The sequence below is a fragment of the Pantherophis guttatus genome, chromosome 2 (assembly GCF_059756535.1).
Source record: "Pantherophis guttatus breed Tessera chromosome 2, ASM5975653v1, whole genome shotgun sequence".
In the NCBI taxonomy this organism is placed as follows: Eukaryota; Metazoa; Chordata; class Lepidosauria; order Squamata; family Colubridae; genus Pantherophis; species Pantherophis guttatus.
The window spans coordinates 233143639-233165265 of record NC_142064.1 but is presented as its reverse complement, the minus strand read 5'-3'; the positions used below and the strand labels follow the sequence as shown (position 1 = coordinate 233165265).

General features: G+C 33.8%; 1 protein-coding gene across 4 annotated transcripts in view; it reads left to right on the top strand.

Moving 5' to 3' along the window:
* LOC117656314 (contactin-4) overlaps window positions 1–21627 on the top strand; it is a 556506-nt gene that overhangs the window by 457409 nt on the left and 77470 nt on the right. For all 4 annotated transcript variants that reach the window (XM_087887915.1, XM_087887914.1, XM_087887913.1 and 1 more), the window contains one exon: window positions 2232–2382. In XM_087887915.1, coding sequence (XP_087744041.1) covers window positions 2232–2382 — 151 coding nt within the window. The remainder of the gene's footprint in view (window positions 1–2231; window positions 2383–21627) is intronic.

The window sequence follows — 21627 nt, the reverse complement described above, 5'->3', positions numbered from 1 at the left end:
ACAGCAGGGAAAAAAGACTATTATATTTAGAAGATTTTTAATTAGCACATACAACAATATACTCTACTTCACTTTGAATGAAGTAACTACAGTCTCTCTGGTAATACTGGTGTCTGCCTTTTTCCTAATACAGAGAGAAAGAAAAAAGCCTTAATTGTAATTCTTTTATATGATATCTTTCTGTCTCCTCATTCACAACATTATTCACAGCTCTTATCTTTGCCACTTGATGTTCAGGCATAATGTCTTCCAATCTCCTAAGTGATTCTGTGATGGTGTGATGGATCACTTATACTGTGAGCCTGTAAATCTGATGGAAAACATCCTTGAACTCATGTTTTTCAGTGGCTGCTTAAATCATTATTACTACTCAATGCTAGACCAGTTTTCCCTCGCTAGATGCTTGATATGACAAACGTTCATTTGCCATTGTGGACCCTGCAGCTACTGAAGAAAAGTTGGCTCATATTACATCAGGGGAAATACACAATAGATCTCCTACTAATCACCTAGAAACAAATTACGGAGAAAAGGTTTTCTCCAGGTCTGCTTTAAATCCTCAACCCAGAAGCTACCCAACTCATTTATTGCCTCTTTAGGAGCTAAGCTACTGTGCAGTCAGCTTCTGAAAAATCAGTTTTTGGATAGGAGAAAGCAGTGAACAATTTCCCCTTCTCCATCTCAACAAAATATCTGGTTTTGAAGGGAAAAATGCTTCCTATGGGCGTAATAAATAATTGTTAATTTGTGAAATCATATTTAGATATAAAAGTGAATAAGATGGCACAATACAGTCATTAACTGGATATGGGAAAAGGGCCATATAGAGGTATAGAATTCGTATATATTTAAAAAGGGAATGTGCAAGATTTAATAATACTAGATGAATCACATTTTAGTCCTAGGGGTGGCTATGGGTTGAGGGTTTAAAAAATGAAGATGCAGGCAGAACTGGGCAACCAAAGCCTCAGGCCTTTTAAATATGCATCACAAGCATGTAAAAAGGGTCATTATGTAGTCCATCTGCCATTTTGTTTTTGTTTTTCTTTTTAACCTTTCTGCAGATGTTCCTGTTCAGTCCTATAGTGTATCACAGTATTTTATTTAATAATAGTTCTTTGTGAAATGCATTAAGACAATGCCTTAGTTGCAGATTTGAAAGTCTAAACTATATTCACAGTAAGTAGCCATTCACAATTAGTACTGGTTCGTTCATTCATAGATGTTATTGTCACCTTCTAATCTGTAGCTTTATTTGCAAGGATGGAGGCAGAGCACAGAGATTAGATTAGATTAGATAAAATTAGAACAGAACAGAACAGAGCTTGCAGATCTTCTAGTCCAACCCCCTGCTTAGACAGGAAACCCTGCACCATTTCAGACAAATGGTTATCCAATCTCCTCTTAAAAGCTTCCAGTGTTGGAGCATTCACAACTTCTGGAGGCAAGTTGTTCCACTGATTAATTGTTCTAACTGTCAGGAAATTTCTCCTTGGTTCTAAGTTGCTTCTCTCCTTGATTAGTTTTCACCCATTGCTTCTTGTCCTACCATCAGGTGCTTGGGACAATAGCTTGACTGACTCCCTCTTCTTTGTGGCAGCCCCTGAGATATTGGAACACTGCTATCATGTCACCCCTAATCCTTCTTTTCATCAAACTAGACATACCCAGTTCCAGCAACCGTTCTTTATATGTTAAGATATGAATTGCTTCTGTGAAAAAAAAATGTTTTGTGAAGATGTGGGCTGATATGAAAGTTCTGGCTGCATTATTTCATTTGTGATAGTTACTTTACATACACAAGTTATTACTTAAAGTTATGGTCATGAGCAACCATGAAGGTCATGAAATTCCTAGGGAACCACAATGTTTAGTATCACTGAAATTAGCATGTAGAAAGCATTGTTTTCCATCCAATATTTAATTGGTGCAAGATTACAATTCTTTCCAGTGATTACCCAGAACACAATGTTCATTGTCCTAGCCGATTTGTCAGCCTCTGGAATAGCTTTTCAGGAATACAGAGAATGTACCAGACAAATCAGTTAATGAAAACTGATGTCCCACTTCTTTTATTTATCTCTTTTAACTGTGGTTTGGGGATATTCTGCAGGTTAATTATGTAAACCAATAATTATACATTCTGAGAGAATTCAGAATAAATTCAACATTTGTTTCAGGACAATTTGATGGCAGTTTTCATTAATTCTGAGTTCTCTGTTATCTTTCAGCTGTGGGTCCAGATTTCTCCAAAACCTTCTTAAAAAAAATAACTTTTGTTAAAGTTGGTAGTGATGCAACCATTGAATGCAAGCCTAAAGCTTCTCCAAGGCCAACTTTTACTTGGAAGAAAGGAAAAGAGATCATAAAGGAAAGTGAGAGGTAATGTATGAAAATACAACTTGTGTTGCTATTGAGATTTGTGTGCCCTTCCTTGAAATTTGACTTGAAAAGAGTAATCAGGAAGTAGTATTCAACTTGTAGATAAAACAAACAAACTTACACAGAGTATGTTGTTTCATTCTTCAGTTTTTTTGACGATCACTATTTTTACTTGAAATCATTTCATAAATTATCAGAATACAATCTCTCTGAAACTGCAGCTACTTGTCATTATTATTCAGATTTCTAAAATTAATTATTGAGTAACATATTATAAAGAAATGATTGGCAGCTATAAAGTCTGGCAATCGTACTCCAAAATCAATCAAAATCTTTCAGATAATTCTTTATAATGTGCATAAAGAAATAAATATACTAGATGTAAATGTTTCTTAAAGGGATTCCTTTTTCTCTCAGGACCACTTTTAACTTTTAAAAACTATGGAAGACCCCAAAAGAGCATTTGTTTGTAGGAATTATGTTAATTGAAATTTACAGTATCAAAATTGATGTCAAGTGCAAAAGATCAGGTCCATGGGTGAAGGTCCAAGTAAATTGATTTATGCCTATCCACAGGAATATTTTCAATTAATGGTTAGCACCTGCTGGAGTTAGATAAGGGTCAACAGAATTCGGGGGGGGGGACTTGTGGCTACGTTGAGATACTAGGCTGATCCCTCTTTTAACTCCGCCCTCAGGTTCTGCCAATCCTTATCCTACAGATGCATCTTCTGCCACTATTGCTTTTTACGATTGTCTGATAGAATTTTAATATTTTATTATTTTTCAAAATAGGCTGCCAATTAATTGTGATTTCATGGACTTTTGAGAAAGTCTTGGAGGACTCACAGGGATTTAGGACCACAATTTAAGAAGCAATGAATTAAATAATGCCAAAAATACCGTACCCTCAACATGTTTCATAACTGCCCTGGAAAGCAACTATTTCTATTCATGTTTCATATAATATGTAAATTTATTTAATAAATTTTGTCTACCTGAAATACTGCTTCAGGAATTATAGAACTTGCTGAACCATGTTATGTATATTAATATATTATTATTATTTGAGAGAATAGAGTATAATGTTGAATTATTACATAGTTATGCATTATAGCTACATAAAGGGATGTGGTGGCTCAGTGGCTAAGACGCTGAACTTGTCGATCAAAAGGTCAGCAATTCAGTGGTTCAAATCCCTAGTGCCGTATAACGGGGTGAGCTCCCGTTATTTGTCCCAGCTTCTGCCAACCTAGCAGTTCGAAAGTACGTAAAAAATAAAAATAGAAAAATAGGAACCACCTTTGGTGGGAAGGTAACAGTGTTCCATGCATCTTTGGCATTTAGTCATGCCAGCCACATGACCACGGAGCCGTCTTCGGACAGTGCTGGCTCTTCGGCTTTGAAACAGAGATGAGCAGCGCCCCCTAGAGTCGGGAACAACTAGCATATATGTGCGAGGGGAACCTTTACCTTTACCTTATAGCTACATATTAACAAATTAAAAATATTATATATAAATCTGTCTGGTACCCAGTTTAAAATTTGAAAAACAAGATGTTCTCCCAATCTATGTAGCTTTTAGGAGAAAAATAATAGATCTTTAATAGCACCACTTTTATTTAGGAATAATAGTTATGATGGTCACAATCATGTAGGCAAAGTTGCACAACTATTATTAATAGATTAATGGCATCACTATTCCATTCCACTGCACAGCCAGATAAGATAAATTTGTGCATTAATTATTTAATGACCCCATGGATAATTAAATGTATACTCGATCTTCAATCTAAAAAGTTTTTAAAAGTTAGAGAAAAGCTTAGTGAAAGGTAAGCATCTGTACAGATTTTCTAAATGCAAAGAGTATTGAGGTCAAACAAATGGGGAGGGTGTTCCCTTTGTCTTAGGCAATCCGTTTCCCATGGTTCATTTTTTCAGAGATACTTTGAAACAGAAAAACCGAATGACCAGAATGAGTGGATTGCTGTTGTGTAATTCAGCTTCTCACCTTCAATCTAATCATCTTCCTCTGGTTCATTGTTTGATATACATAAAAACACATTGCCATTAGTATTTTGTTTGCTGTTTAGAGCTGATGATGCTAGCCATCATATCCTAGAGGTGAGAAAAAGTATTGAAAAGTGTCATAGAAACAATGTGACTCTGAAAACGTTGATGAAGATTCTCAGTCATCCAGGTAGAGTTGTCTGTAAGTTGAATCATGGCAACTGGAGAGGCCTAGAGATGTACAGAATTTTATTATTCGATGAAAACATCTCAGTGATTTGCCTGGAATATTAGCAGTACAGTGTCATATTTGAACTGAGTGTCTAGACAAAATAATAACATTAACTTTATGGTGCATCTGGCTCTTCTTTTCTAGAAGCTGCCAAAGATAGCAAAATAGAATCAGGTCTGATCAATACTTTCTCAACATATCGAGATTATCTTGCATAGATAGATGATAGATAGAGATGGATAGATGGATGGATGCTTGGATGGATGGATGGATGACTTTAGATTTTGGATTATTTTCATGAAGTAGAATTACTGTTTCTTATAAAATATCTAAAGGTATCTCTTAATGGTACTTGAAAGCTATACTTTTGCATGAAGAATTTTGCCCTGGAGTACAGTTACACAATTGTGCTCATTAAAGATACTTCATCACCATAATAATAGAAATGGTTTCCAAGAAAAGTAAGTGCCATCAATACTGCAGAAAGTAAATTATTTAATGCTAGGAAACAGATCTACATATATTATAACTCAAAACGTTGCCTCTAGAAATAAAGAGTAATTATTCATAAGCATTGATTTAAACCTTAGTCTCAGTTGCTGGGTGTTTAGCCTTTACTTTCTTCATTTTCTCAATAATTTCATTAGGTATTATACAATACAAGTAAAACTTATACAACTACAAAATAAACAAATATTATATGCAGAAAAAGAAGATAAAAATAAAAACATAGAAAAGAAAATAAATCTCCCCCTTCAGCTCCAGCAACATTAAGACCATATAACTAACTCTTAAAATAAAGCCAAACATCTCCTCATTTTATATCTTCCTCAGTTTCTATAAACCCATCCTCTAAAACCCCATTGAGGAAACTTTCCAAAGCCAACACATATCATCCTCTTGCTGTATATTCCAAAAAATACAAATCTTTAAACTCATAGTTAAAACTGTTTTTTAAAAAAAGGATTGAAAGACATATAACCAGTGGTTGCCCCCGGTTCGCACCGGTTCTATAGAACCGGTGGGAGGCTCCACCCACCAACCCCAACATCATCAGAACGCTTCTGCACATGCGTGCGCAGCCCCATTGCGAACCGGTAGTAAAGGTAAATAGAACCACCCCTGCATTTAATCTAGTGAATACAATAAAACTTTCCAGTCTTAAGGTTCTTAATGTTTAAAGAAAGCCAGAAAATATGAACATAAATCCAAAGTGATTAAGAAATTAGCCAGTTGGTCTAATACAGTCCATACAGTCGACATTAGCGACTATGAGCACGATGGAATACTGCGACTCTCAGCTAATCGCAAACTGACCATAAAACAAGTTGCAAGTTCGACCTAATTCATTATTTTTCTTTCAACTCTCTAGTCTTTCAACTTTCCAAATACTCGGGTACTGTTAAAATATTTTAAAATATAGACTAGAGGTAACGTCAGTTTCTTTATATATTTAACAATATTTTATACTACCCCAATCAAATCTGAATGGTTAAAAGTAAAGTCATTGTTACCTTCTATAAAACTTCAGACCCCCTGACTGATATTAATTGGCTAAAAATGCTTCATTACTATCAACTCAGATCAAGTGTTGCCTTATAATTGAGTATTATAAAAATAATATAATTTAATATAACATAATGATATAAAAAAATAATACTGGAAACCCCTCTTCTAACCAATTCTGTTTCAGACAAAAGATCATTGTACAATGCAGGTGGGTGGGAAAAAATTGTCTTTATTTTCAGACTATTTCATTATGTGTTATTTGATACTAAATCTTTTCTCGTTATTGTGATTCATTTCTTTTCTCCACATATCACTTAGTTTTCACTGAGCCCAAGAGTTTACCATTAATTATCTCCTTTCCTGTCAAAATCATTGTGCCATTTTTCTAAAGCAAGAAACGTTTTAAACACACAAAGAGTCTGATGTAGCCTTCTATTCTAACAAAATATATTATCTTTAATAAAATATTTTTTCACATTATTGCTCTTTTTTAGTTAGTAGTTTTACGATCTTCGCCTTGCACAATATGTGGTGGGGTTTTTTTTTTTTCAATTCTTTCTTAAAATTAAAGATAATAGAATTATCAGAGACTGATGATATAAGCAGTTTTAGAGGGGCTTCTGGAAAAATTCAAAGGGCTGAAGCAAATCACACTTTGGGAGTGAAAATGTTCCATAAAATGGGCACTACAGCATAGAAGACCTGCCTGCTGAGATTAACCAAGTGTAACTTCATAGCAGATGGGATTTGTAGCAGGCCTCTTCTGCTGGATCTGATGGGCTTTCTTTCTTTTTTTATGGCATGGTTTTTATATTTTTGTATTTTTATTCTTACATTTTATGTACAAGTAGTCCTTGATTTATGAACCCAACTGAGCCCAAAATTTCTGTTGCTAAGAAAGACAGTTGTTAAGTGAGCTTTTCCCCATTTATGACCTTTCTTCCACAGATATTAAGTGATATGAAGTTAGTAACACGGTTGTTAAGTGAATTGGGCTTCCCCATTGACTTTGCTTGTCACAAGGTTGCAAAATGACCCCAGAACACTGCAAGCATAATCAATAAATGCATGCCAGTTGCCAAGCTTCCAAATTTTGATTAGTTGTCCATGGAGATGCTGCAAATGATCATAAGTGTGAAAAACACTGGTCACTTTTTTTGCACTTTTTATATATATATTAGTTTATCACATAATATTGTATAGTATAGTTTTATGTTATATAATAATATTTTATATTTTGGATCATATTTTTGTTGGGATGGGTTTTTTTTATTCTCAGATGTAGAATTGGCTAGATGAAAGGAAAACATGGTATTTCTTATATGTCCTTTACATTTGAAATCTATAGCAATGAAGATAATTGCATATTGAGTTTCAAACTACTTTGGAGGGATTTAGGATAGCGAGGATGGGAATGTTGCTTCCATCCGCACCATTCAAAGTGGTAATCAGTGGAGAAAAAATTAGCTAGGTTGCCTGTTTTGATTTACTGGAATTCTTTACATGCTATTCTTACCCTCCCTTTTCCTCTTACACTCTGTTTTATGTTTAGAGACTTGGCTTCATAGCTTTAATGATAATATTTCTCATGGAGATTTTTTCCACCTGCAAAAAAAATGGTCTCACTTTATTTTAGGTTGGCACAAAGTTTATATATTTCTAGGTTGGAAGGTCCAAAACACGTTTCTTTGTATTTTCCTACAATTAAAGATATAAATTCTTGATACAATTTTGCAGCTGGACAGAATAGAATTATCAAGAGGTTGGTGGCTGGCTACCCTAGTGATCCATTCTGGTTGTAGGTATGATATGTTATGCTCAGGGCAATTTAGATAAGGCTCAAAGCAAAAGGATGGGGAAACTTTATTTTTGTTTTGTTTACCCTCTTTTGAATTTTTAAAATCCAGGGTGGAGAAAGTATGGCTTTGTAGTTGTTGCTGAATGGCACATCCCAGTATCATTTGCAATTATTAGGTGGATTGGCTAAAAAATGGAATGCTCAGCAACATCTAAAAGGCCACATCTTTCATTTACATATATTAATATATAATACAAAGTTCAAATTAATGTTGGAATATTAGATTCACACAAGGGATTTCTTCTCTTAAAACATATGGCTTTGTCACTGATAAATGTAAGGACTAGGTTCACTGTGTTTGAAGAATCTGAAGAGCTAAAGCAAGATATGAGACACTAGAAAACCAAATCTCACCTCCCCATGGGGAAAACATCAGGTATCAAAAAGAAAAAGATCTAGGTTTCCAGTGTAAGCTGTTCTTTTTTTTTTATTTGAAAAGTTTTTATTTTATAAACAAGCATACATACAATATATAATCAATCAATCAGTGTATCATCTGAATACATCTTTTTTTCTTACTCCTCCAGTATTTATCATATCTTGATATTATCATTTCATTTGTTGTAACATTTCCCCCACATTTACTTTTATATTTGTACCTTCATCTATTCAACAATTTTATCCCAACCCAAGCCTCCCCCCCTCCCCACGCACCCACCCCCCGACTTCGCAGAGCAAAAACAGGGTAAACATTTAACAAGCAAAAGCTAAAATATACTAACCTACTACAAAATTTAAAACTCCCACACACTCTTTAACTCCTCTTTTACAAATTCATCAACCTCCCTTTTGTAAATTCTCAAAATCAATTGGGTTAAATTCTTTCTTCCTGAATATAAAATCCTTTTTCTTGGTATGTAATCCAATAACTTTAACAATATTACAAACATTACAAACACTGATAAATTTCATTTTCATCCCTCAAACACCTTTCTTTTTCAACATTGCTCCCTAATAAGATTCTAAATTAAACATTTATCCTCTTTATTCCTTCATAAACCAATTATCAATTTCTAACTATTCAACATTAAAAATTCTAAATTAAACATTTTAAAACTTTAAACATTTTATCACCTATACCTTTTAAAATAGTATAAACTTATATTAAACATTTTAAAAACCTCTTAATGCATCAATAAGACCCTCTTAATTCATTTCTCAAAATATAAATTTCAAAACCTTCAGGAAACTATCCCTTAAATTTTTAATTAACCATTTCTATATTTTTTCCAGTCCTTCTTCCTCAATCAACATTACTCCCTAATAAAGTTCTAAATTAGACATTTATCCTCTTTAATCCTTCATAAAATTAAACATTTTAAAACTTTAAACATTTTATCTCATATACCTTCTTAAAATACTATAATCTTATTTTAAACATTTTAAAAATCTCTTAATACATCAATAAGACATTAAATCATTTCTCAAAATATAAATTTCAAGCCCTTCAGAAAGGTATCCCTCAAATTTTTAATTAGCCATTTTAATACTTCAATAACTCTTAAAAAGCTATCATTTTACCTCGATAACTCTTTAAAAACTATCATTTTTATATCCAAAACCAATTGTAATAACACACTTTCTTTATATTATTATCTTAGAATAAACTTTAAACATACAAATATTAAGCTTCTCAACCTATTGCCAAAATCTTCCCCCAAAAAGATTAATCTTCAGTTCTTCCCTTCTTTCTGTATTTTTTCCAGTCTTTTTTCTTCAATAATTCTTTCTTCTTCAGCATTGCTCCTCCTCCTGCTTTTATTTTTGAAAATTTTAAAATTTGGATTTGAGGTTGATGTCTCTTTGAAAGTTTTTGTCTTCTTAAAGTTATTTCATTTAATTTAAAAACCCCATAAATCTCTCTCAAGTCCTCCTGATTAAACTCTTCCAGATTCCTTTGCTTTCCCCTCTTGGTCTGGAAAGCATCCTTTTTATCCAAAGTCACATTAAACTGGATTTCTGCCCCATCTTCTTCCAACAGCTCACTACTGTCTAACAAGCCTTGAAGTGATACTATATTCTCCTTTGTCTCCATGTTTTGAGTCAAAACAGTTTCCTCTTCCTGAGACCTTTCATCAAAAAAACCTTTAAGACTTTCCAGTAAAGCAGATTTGTGACTCAAAAATTTCATGTATTATAACTCTTATTGGTGTGTTTGCTGGTGTGTGTAATAATAGTCCTTCAGCACTTTCAAAGGTACCAGCCATTTTCTTTCTTTTTTTTCCCCAAGTCCAATTATTCACACAATTTAAAAATGTAAATTAATTAAAATCAATTCCATAGTCTTTTGCTTTCCGCTTCCACTTTAAATCTTTTTCTTAATGTGTAATCCGGTAGTTGTTAATAATGTTGCAAACGTTAAGAGGCACTTTCACTGTTAACGATCACTTTCACTTGTAAGTTTCGTTTTAAACACCATCTTTTTTTTCCTTTTTCTTTTAAACAGAGTTAAAGTTTAATACTTGCATTTACTGTTCTCCTGATTTGCTCTGCCAGCATCCAGATTCAAATTTTCTTATAATCCTTAAAATTGCACTGTTGGTGTAGTCGCAACCCCTTGTTCTGCATAAAGCAGAATCGTCCCGGATCTGGAGCACTGAAGGGCTTTCAGGGAGCTCTCACCCTGCAAACCCCAGGCTTAAAAAAAAGCCTGGGGGTCTAGGGGAGCTCTACCCAGACCCTTCTGCTCTTCTCTCCCCCTTTTTCCCTGAGGGAGAGTTTCGAGCCGCTAGAACAGCTGATTTTTGCTGTTTTAGCGGCAAACAGAATCACGGGGCTGGAGCTCCGAAAGGAGCGTCCATTCGGGGAATGCGGAGCCAGTGGAAGTCTAGTGTAAGCTGTTCTGATAACCAAGGAAACATGGAGGATGAACGCCCCAAGCAAGAAGAAGTTGAATGCAGGCTTCTAACATCAAGCAAGGAAGGTCAAGGAAGATATCTCCAGTGAGAATGTTATTAAAGAAAGGAATATGACAACAAAAGGAAAATCAGAGCACAGTTTAGGAGCAGAGAAAACACAGGTTAATTTACAACAAAGGCAGGAAGAGTCAAGACTCATTGCAGAAGAGAAAGCTTATAGAACAATAAGGTTGATTCTTTCAATCATTTGCAAATGAAATTACATAATGATAGAAATATTTGTAAAGGGAGAAGACAATCATGACCTAACTTCAGTAGAAAGTGAGGTAGAAAAAGCTGTGAATTGACTGTCAAAGAGAAAATAGATGATATGTTGATTGATAAGAGTAAAGTCATAATAGACTATGTCAACAAAAATTGAGCAAATCTATGTGCCCAGAGTTTGGAATAATTAAGTACATATTTTTATCCTGAAAAGAAATGGAAGATAATGTGCATTTAATAGAAGGATTGCACTAATTACTCAAGGAAGCTATGTTTTGATTAAGATGCTATAAAGAGTAGAGCCCCAGGGGAGGGGAGTGTAAAATGTGATACAAACTTACACTTAGTTAAGAAAGAGAGGAGGTAAGATAGGTGGGATAACTGGATAATGAAAAGGACCAGAAAACACTAGAAAATTTACATTTCCTTCATACATTATAATAAGATCCTTAGTTTGTAGATTATGCCAAATGCAAAAAAAAAAAAATATTAAATCTAACGGGAAGGACAGAACACTTCATTGTTCCAATGTGGAAGTTTTACAAGGATAAAAAGGTATTGTAATAATTACAATAGTAGTCTGAAGAGAGAAAGAAGTGAGATATGGTCCCAGATTTTTAAATGTGTACAGTAAATATATAAAAAGAATGGCAGGGTGAATAGAAATGAAATGAAATGAAATGAAATGAAATGAAATGAAATGAAATGAAATGAAAACTGAAGCCAAACTAAAGATTGAATCACTTAAATTTGAGATATTTAAGTAAGACCACGTTGTTGATTGGATGAAGAAAAAATCTAGACCATTTATGAACATAAAAATGAAAAATAAAAATTTTGAAATAATGTTCAATAATTAAAAAACAAATGGTGGAAATCTGCATGCTTAGTAAATTTACATTGATGGTAAAAATTTCAATAGACTAAAGTTTTATGGATTTAGGAAGAATGAAAGATAGACAGTAGGCTGGTGAAATAAAGAAGAGGCTAATAGGACGAAGGGAATATGAACATGAAAGATAAAGACATTTAATTGACAATAAAAATCAGAAAGGATTTTTTTTTTCCAATAGTAATGACCAGTTGTGAAATCTGAACACATATATTTGGAGTTGGTTAATAAACGTACCATGCACAAAGAACCATTATGTTAGTTATGGAGCAAATAAGGAAGAGCATTGTAACAACTCATGAAAAGACACCTGAGCAATAATTTATAATCAGTTTCCACAGACCCAATTTGTTTTTGTTTTTTTCATTTGTATTCTGAACAAATTTAGTCTGTTCTTTCTGTTTTTAGCATTAATTTATTTCCTTTTCCAATTTCTTTTGGGATTGATTTGAGAACGTTGTCTTCTTAGACAATCTGCATGTATTTTCACACTTAGGTTTGACTTCAGTAATCTTGTAAATACATGCAAATCATTACTAAATCTTTCTCTTGGCTTTCTCAAAAAGATGTCATCTAGTTCATGTTTGCCTTGAAAATATGAAATTGAACTACAAGGAAAAATTAAATGGAAACCAAATGTTGCTTTGTAGTATACACATATTAATAAAAGCTAGTACAAAGCATTTCTTCATGCAAAATAAATAATGTAAAAACAATTTTATTTTTCACTAGAAAAAATCATCCCTTTTATTTTATGGGAGTTATTAGCCTTTATAACCTGAGAAAAAATCTAGTTCATGTCTATCTGAGTATAGGATTCCTGGTGAGAATACAAGAAATACATTTCCAACAGCAATTTGCTTCTTTGAATGAAGTACATTTAACATTCCACATCATTAATATTAAGAATTAGGTATGAACTAGGGAGATGAAAAAAAATCTAATTGCCCATTTTTCATAAGCAATAGGCTAAATGCAGCTCAGTGTGATCGGCAATTATAAAGACCTCCTGAAGTTTCATTTTATTATAACCTTGTCCTTCTCCTGGGACCAAAGTACATTCCCAAGCCACCTTACTCCCAATCATACAAGAATCCATTCACCTTTGAATTTTCTAAGCAATTTATCTCTTACAAAATTGAATTGTTCTTCCAAATGATTGCAATTCACAGTTGCTAATTATACTAGGCGTTTGTCCATTGCAATTGTCATTCAAATGTGGTCTAAGTGATAATAGATTTCCCTGTCATGTTTCGGAATCCTATGTTAGAATGAATGCATTTTGAAATGGAGGGGAGCAGTTCTTTTTATTTTATTGATTTTTAGATCTTTGTTAGATTTGATCACTAGATTTGTGGGTGTGTATGAAACTACTCATAATTGTATGTGCTTGTTGTACAGTTATGCTTCAATCCAGGATACCAGAGTTGAAACAAAACTGTATTTGTAAATCTCTTCCATTATCCTTTCCACAAAAATGATGATATGATATCAGCTTCAAAGAAATGTCAGGGTACCTATATATCTGGGAGTAAGCTACATTAAATTTAATAGAATGAACTTGTGTTTTATTTACCTCTAACAGCTCATCAGCACTGTGGGAACTGTTAACCACACTGCCTGGTATTGTAATACACACCAACATTCAGAATATTGTTCTTTTGAACAAGAACACTAATGCTGGGAGAAATGGCTACATAGAAATATGTACAATTCTATTTACAAGGCTCTCTTTTGTACAGTTTGGAGCTACTATGAATACTGTTGGATAATCTGTTTTTAAAAATTGTACATGGACATTTGAAGGATTTGTTCTTTATTTTATTTTATTTTATTGTAGAACACTTCCTTGCATTACAGCTGTCAATTTAAAATAAATTCCTTCCCATGTTTGTTTCTGCAGCAGAATGCATTTATTTTTTGTTGTCTTAAAAATGCCCTTGGCTAAATCACTCCTATCCACTGTAAGGCACCATATTTCTTGAAGAATATCACAAAGCTGGTGTGTGTTAATACTGAAAGACATATACATTGCCTTTCTATATACAATTTAAGAAGTTGTTTCTTATCTTCAAAGATATTAAATTTCTTATAGACAACTCTCTCGAGGACTGCCTATCTTGTTCTGAAGCTATTTAGGCATTATGCCAGACAAGGACCCCTTTGAAGTTCTGAAGTTTTTCAGACACTTATGTTTAATAAAATGGGATAGGATAAGTTCCTGTATTGTTCCTAGGCTAGACAAAATATTGGGGGGGTGGGGCAGGGATATTTTTTGTTTTTAATATTGTTTTTAAACTGCCCAGAGTTTAAACCATGGCAAGATGGCAATCAAATAAATACATATACGGCATTCTTGCATGGTATGGGAGCAGCTCTGTAGCGGACAAAAAAGCTCTACAGAGAATCATTAAAACTGCCCAGAATATTATTGGACTCCAGCTACTAGCCCTGGACAACATCTTCGAATCTCGCTGTTTGAGGAAGTTGCATAACATTCTCAGAGACTCTTCCCATCCTGCTTACAATCTTTTTGGACTGTTGCCTTCTGGCAGAAGATACAGAACAATTAAAACTCAGACCACACGTTTTCTGAATAGTTTTTATCCCAGAGCTATAATTGCACTCGACAATGAACTAAAGGGCCACCATCAGTGAGCTGTTGGACAGTATGGTCTGTTGTGTGGATGTTTAGGTGGTTTAGGGGTGGGGAATTGTAGTGGGTGGGAGTGTGTTTGGGGATTATGTGTGTGGGACCTGGTCTTTGGTGTCAAGTAAATTTCGTTGTATGTGTATACTGTGTATACACATACAATGACAATAAAGTTTGTTTGTTTATTTATTTATTTATTTATTTATTTATTTATTTATTTATTATCATTAGTTTAACCATTTTGTAGCATTAAACTAGTTTCCTGACAAGTCCACATATTTACTTTTAATAATAACTTTAGAATAGGATAGATTTTTTTTTATTGGCCAAGTGTAGTTGGACACACAAGGAATTTGTCTTGGTGCATATGCTCTCAGTGTACATAAAGGAAAAGATATGTTCATCAAGAATCATAAGGTACAACACTTAATGTAGTTATAGGGTACAAATAAGCAATCAGGAAACAATATCAATATAAATTGTAAGGATACAAGCAACAAAGTTACAGTCATACAGTCATAAGTGGAAGGAGATGGGTGATGGGAACAATAAGAAGATTAATAGTAATGCAGACTTAGTAAATAGATTGACAGCATTGAGGGAAATATTTGTTTAGCAGAGTGATGGCGTTTGGGAAAAAACTGTTCATGTGTCTAGTTGTTCTAATGTGCAGTGCTCTATAGCATTGTTTTGAGGGTAGGAGTTGAAACAGTTCATGTCCAAGATGTGAGGGATCTGTAAATATTTTCACAGCCCTCTTTTTGAGTCGTGCAGTATACAGGTCCTCAATGGAAGGCAGGTGGGTATTTTTTCTGCAGTTCTAATTATCCTCTGAAGTCTGTATCTGTCTTGTTGGGTTGCAGAACCAAACCAGACAGTTATAGAGATGACAGACTCAATAATTCCTCAATACAACATAGAATTGTATCAGCAGTTCCTTGGGCAGTTTGAATTTTCTGAGTTGGCGCAGAAAGAACATTCTTTGTCGTGCTTTTTTGATGATGTTTTTGATGTTAGCTGTCCATTTTAGATCTTGCGATATGGTAGAACCTAGAAATTTGAAGCTCTCTACTGTTGATACTGTGGTGTCTAGTATTGTGAGAGGTGGAAGTATGGAAGGGTTTCTCCTAAAGTCTATCACCATTTCTATGGTTTTGAGTGTGTTCAGTTCCAGATTGTTCCGGTCGCTAGTTGTTCAACCTTTACACTAGTTTCTTGACTACTCCCTCAATATATACTTAGATATCAAAAAGTGATTGTGTTAGAAAAATCTGTACACAAGCATCCATTATTTCCAATAGTTGACTATAAATCAAATACATTATATGCATTATTCACACAATGGATACAAACAAACTCAACTTATCTTTCTGAAACGTATCGTTCAACATTTGAAAAAAAAAGTCATTTTTTTTTTTTATTTGATGCACATTTTGCTATCAGCAAGTTACTGTATGCTATCTCCAAATATATTCCTTTTAACTGAATGAAATATTTAGGTTCAGTTCTTAAATATTGCCAATCCCGTTACAAACGTTGATATACCATAAATCAGATTCATTTAAGAACTGAAGTGATTGATTTAACCACTGGGCAAGAAAGGTCATATAATGGGGCGAAACTATCAACAGAAATTTGGGGCTCAGTTGTGGTCATACATTGAGGATTACCCATATAACAGCCTCCTCTTCCTTTAAATATTTGTCATTTAAAACTACTTGCATTTATTCAGATTAGTCTCATGAGGAAAACCTCTCCTCAGCTCATGCAGATGAATTAGTCATTAGTGCATATTACCTGGCTGATTTCACAGCCATCTCCAGACTGTTTGTTAGTCCCTGAAAAAGCTTCTGCGAAGAGAAAAATAACTGGTCATTATCTTGAAGGTGATTAGAAAAAACAATCCATTAAAGATGGGCATTTTATGTATATTTTTAAAAGATGAACATTTGATATTAATAGAAAACAGCTATAATCATGCTGTTTATAAGTATTAGTTATAATTTATTTGTGTCTCTCCCTCAAAACTGAGTTTTTATTAATAGAATTCTCTTTTTATCAGCATTATCAATGAGATCAATTCACTGAAATTTCATTTAAAAATTTTTGAAACACAGATAATGTTCTTTTAATTTCTTGGATAAAAATATTTTGCTACCAAGCAAAGAAACTTCAGCCACTACCATGTATGCCTAGAGAGTACTAGAACCAGAGATGACCCAACAAAATTGAATTGTGGAAAAATAATCCTTCTGGTTAGGCATGATGTGTATTTCTCACATATGCTTAAACAACAGTCTGTATTATGTACTTATAATTTAATTCATGTCCTCATTGCATCATGGTGTAACCTTTACCACAGTAATAACAATATTCATAAGTATACTTTGCACTAAAAAAGCTGTTTATAATGACATTTGAGTAAGAAATTTTTTATGAAGATAAATGAAGGATGAGCAAACTTGACATTAACAAACTGTTTTTGTTACTGAAACACTGCTTACTGTGAAGTACAGTTATGACAATGGAAAAGGAAAACCTTTTTGTTTCACACCTGGCTTTAATAAACTGTATTGTAGGAACCTGATAAATAGCATCTGCATATAAGGCTAAGAATTAGCCTTAGGGAGCATACCTCTTTCACCTGCTTACTGTATGTTTTATTTATTTATCTATCAAATTTATATAGCTGCCCAGCTCACCCAAGCACACAACAATAAATAATATAGAAGAATATAGAAACAGCCAATTCAAATATAAAAAGCACAATAATAAATATCCTAAAAACCCCAAATACCAAACCCTACGTGAAAGGAGAATAAATAAATTACTGGTTCAATGGCAGCCCAAGGCATGGCCACATAACCCAGTCATGAGGACTTTTTGCAGTATCTAAAGGGGATTGGTAACAGACAGGTTGTCAGCGAAGGCCACAAATCAGTTTGTTCTTTAGACTTGCCACAATATTCCACAACCTTTTAAAAATTGATTGGCATGGCACAAAACAAATCTGGTGCTGTAGTCTTGTGTATTATGGCAATTTTTCAAAGACATTACTAGAGCATAAAGTACTCAGAATATTGCTTTAATCCAGTCAGAATGTCACTAAAACATAAACTGAGGCTACTTATTCCTGTATAGCAAGGGATACTAGCTGGTCATTTTTTAAAACTTAGTGAAAGGTATTGAGGTTTTTTTTTTTCTTCTATTGGTACATGTTATAGGTAAGAGTGAATCTTTAAATGAATCATAAGTCAGGGACAAATCAATAGATCAAAGTCATCTAAAGCTGAAAAGCATGGAGTGACAATAGCTTTAACAGATCCATGGAAATTTCATAGGCAGGGTGATTCAGTAAAACACATTCAGAATTGCTTCATGAAATCACGTTTGTAAATATGTCTATAGGATTAACTTTAAGTCCTACTTTCTGATTGACACAAGTTTAAAAAGCAAAATTCTATTACATTTATGTAATTTTCTAAAGGTCTGAGTTAGCTACACAGTTCTGTAACATGGAAGCACCCATCACATTTTGAAGTCTTTGAAGTTAAAAATGCTTTTACTTTTAATAAAAAGAGCATTGATTTATCTCCTAAACCCAGATGCATTCCAAGTCACTGTGGCTTTGAAATATCTTGTCTGCCACAAAGATCAACTGCTACTGTATTTTACAGGTAATGTAATACATAATAGATAAGATGACCTATCTCTATAGAAATGCAGAATACTTCATTATCAGTTTCATTTTTTCCAGTGCTCAATTATCACTTTCTTTTTTATGGATGATAAAAAACATAACTAAAAAGCAGATGTAACTCATTTGTGTTAACCTAGCTTCTAAATTGTATCAGCAGATTTACATCTCTAATTTTTTTATCCAGGGTTGTCAGAATTCATAGATATTAAAGAGAGCCCACTGCTCTATAAAAGATTAATGCCTCATAAAAAAAAGATTTTGAAGCATTTTGACGTTGGAGTCAGCAAAGGTATATTCCATGTTTAGCTCAGAAGAGAAAGACCATGAACTATTTTCATACAGATAGTCCTCGACTTACATTTAGTGATTTTTTTCATTATTACATCACTGGAAAAGTGACTTAGGACCATTTTTCACGTTTACAACTATTGCAGCATCCCCATCAGAGGTGGTATTCAGCCGGTTCGGACTTGTTCGGGCGAACTGATAGCACCGACAATCAGTTGGCCCCACCCCCGCTCTATCCTGTCCTTTATTTCCTGCTTTGTAGCTCATCTCAATCGCGCGGCACAGCTGATTTTCTCCCCCCCCCCACTGTTCTACTTACTGTTGCTTACTTGGAAGGTAAGCAGATGAGCTTCTAAATGCTCCATTTTCAGTACTGCATGCAAGCATTTTAGGCATACAAGCACTAAGCGCGCGTGTGCACACAAAACCTGTGCTCACCAAACCAGTTGTTAAACCAGCAGCATCCCACTACTGATCCCCATGGTCACATGATCAAAATTCATACAGTTGGCAACTGACTCATGACGGTGGCAGTGTCTCGAGATCATGTGATCACCTTTTGTGACCTCCTGACCAGCAAAGTCAAACGGGAAGCCAGATTCACTTAACAACCATGTTACTAACTTAACTGCAATGATTCACTTAATGACTGTGGTAAGAAAGTTTGTAAAATGGGGCAAACGTCATTTAACAAATGTCTCACTCAGCAAGATAAATTTTTGGCTCAATTGCTATCATAAGTCTACCAGTATTATCTATTGCTAAAGATGTACATTTTGGTTATAAAAATATGTAAACATAGTTTCTTCATACTGCTGAAGAAAATTGTTATATTCAGAACCCTATGAATTCTAATCTTCTTAAAAGATCCCCTTAGACCTTTATGTCTATACTATATGTTTATTGAATATTTATTTATTTCATGTAAAATACCAGAATTTTCCACATTGATTTTTAAAATATATTCCTTCAAGAAAATCAAATTCATTTTTCATTAAACTGGAACCTATTCCTGTTTTTGATATTGAACAGTTATCCAGCTCAGCACATAATTTACTAACAATTCACTTTATGATTCAAACATTTAACACCACGTATAATGCTGTTTCAAGTTGATGTGTACCTAAGGAATGGAAAGTGAACTTAATAATATTTAAACCAATTAATGATAAAGTTTAAAATAATTAAAAATTATTCAACTAAAAATCTGAACAAATTTTATTAAACCCAATGTAAATGTGGCATAAGTAAATCGTATAACAAAAAATCATTAGGTTCCATTGAGTTGAGTTCATCTTGTTTACACTATGGTCCACTTTGGCCTGCCTTTGGTAATAACTCATAGCACTTCAAAGAACATTCCTGTCATCTCTGTCAGGCTTTATCCAGGCATAGCAATAAATCCCTGCTCAAAATTCAACCCCGTATTCATTGAGTAGTTAACAGCCAACAGTGCAAAATATGTTGCTTTATTGCAGACAAGAAGGAAGTATTATTACACACTGTAGAGTAGTGGATATGGCCTTCAAGGGAATATTCAGAAGACATTAGAGAATTAACATGGGCAAAAGCATTCCTTAAGTCCTGAAAAAGAAACAGTATTGGGAATAAGCTTAGGCTAGTTCCTTCCTGAAATATAAGAGGAACAGAAGCAAAATGCAAGAAACTTTCAAGATTCTGTTACTATAGCCTAATTCAGTAAAATATTGTTATAGCTTTAGAGTGGAATTGCTTTCTTGAGCTAGTCTATCTCTTCTAATACTTGAGCAGAAGCTTTGCATAATGCAAGAAACAAACATGAAATCATGTATGTGCTATGTGTGTGTGTGTGTGTGTGTGTATAAATAAATACCAAGACTGATATCCCATCTTTTTCCTCCTGCCCTTTCAAGTCAATATCTCCTCAAGGAAACAGTTAGAGCACGGTGTCAAACTCAATTATGTCACGTGATGTATCATGACTTTTTTGCCTTTGTGGAGCCAGGGTGGGCGTGGCCTGCGTGTAACACATCCAGCCCGCATGCCCGCCAGTTTGACAGGCCTGAATTAGAACAACTGGTTGGTTGACTCCTAACGTAGTCCATTTTCCCCAAATTCATAATAGAGGCATCTTCTTTCTATTGCTCTTTTGCGGTCACCCTACATTGGCCCTTTCTCTTTCCTATTAAATAGTCCTGATTTATGAAAGACATTTGGAAAAGGAACTCTGAAGGTAATATGGGTACATGTTAGATATGAACACCTATATATTACAGAATCAATTTTTTTTGAGGTGAAGAGATCCCAAACAATTTATGGGATAAAAGTTAAGGCTAGTAATTTGAACTGTTTTTGGAAAGAGGTTAGTAGGTAGAATTAATGGATATAGTAACATCCTCACAGCAAGTCCCAGGAAGGAATGGATAATTATTAAAGCTATAAAATGTATCTGTTTTGAAATTGTGTAAAAGCAATGAAAGCGAGTGGTGAACATTTTGTAACTTGAAGAAATCACTACCAGACATTTCTGACAAAATGATAGCCTTGTGCTCCTGAAAAGTAAGAAGATACTGAATAACATTAGGTGTATACCTTTGGGAATGTGTGCTTATGTTTGTGTGCACACTCCTTAATTAACTACTAATTTCCTAAGCAGAATTAACTGCTTAGGAAATTAACTGGGTAGTTTTTTCAACAAAGTCTATTACAAATAGTTCATTTGGTATTAAAATAAACTATAAATGGTCTGTTGTCCAAGATATTTTAAAATTACTAAATAAGCAAATGAATTTTCACCAGAAAACCAATCCTGAATAATACATTCATATAAAAATCATGTAGCTAGCATTAATAAGGACTTTAGAAGATATGCCATGGGTCAAAGGACTTCCCATCATATCAGATGTTGTATTGTTTTTATCAATATTTATTATATGAATATTTTAAATAGTTTTCTCAATGTTGTACTAAAATGCTATTAATATACATTTATAGATTATATT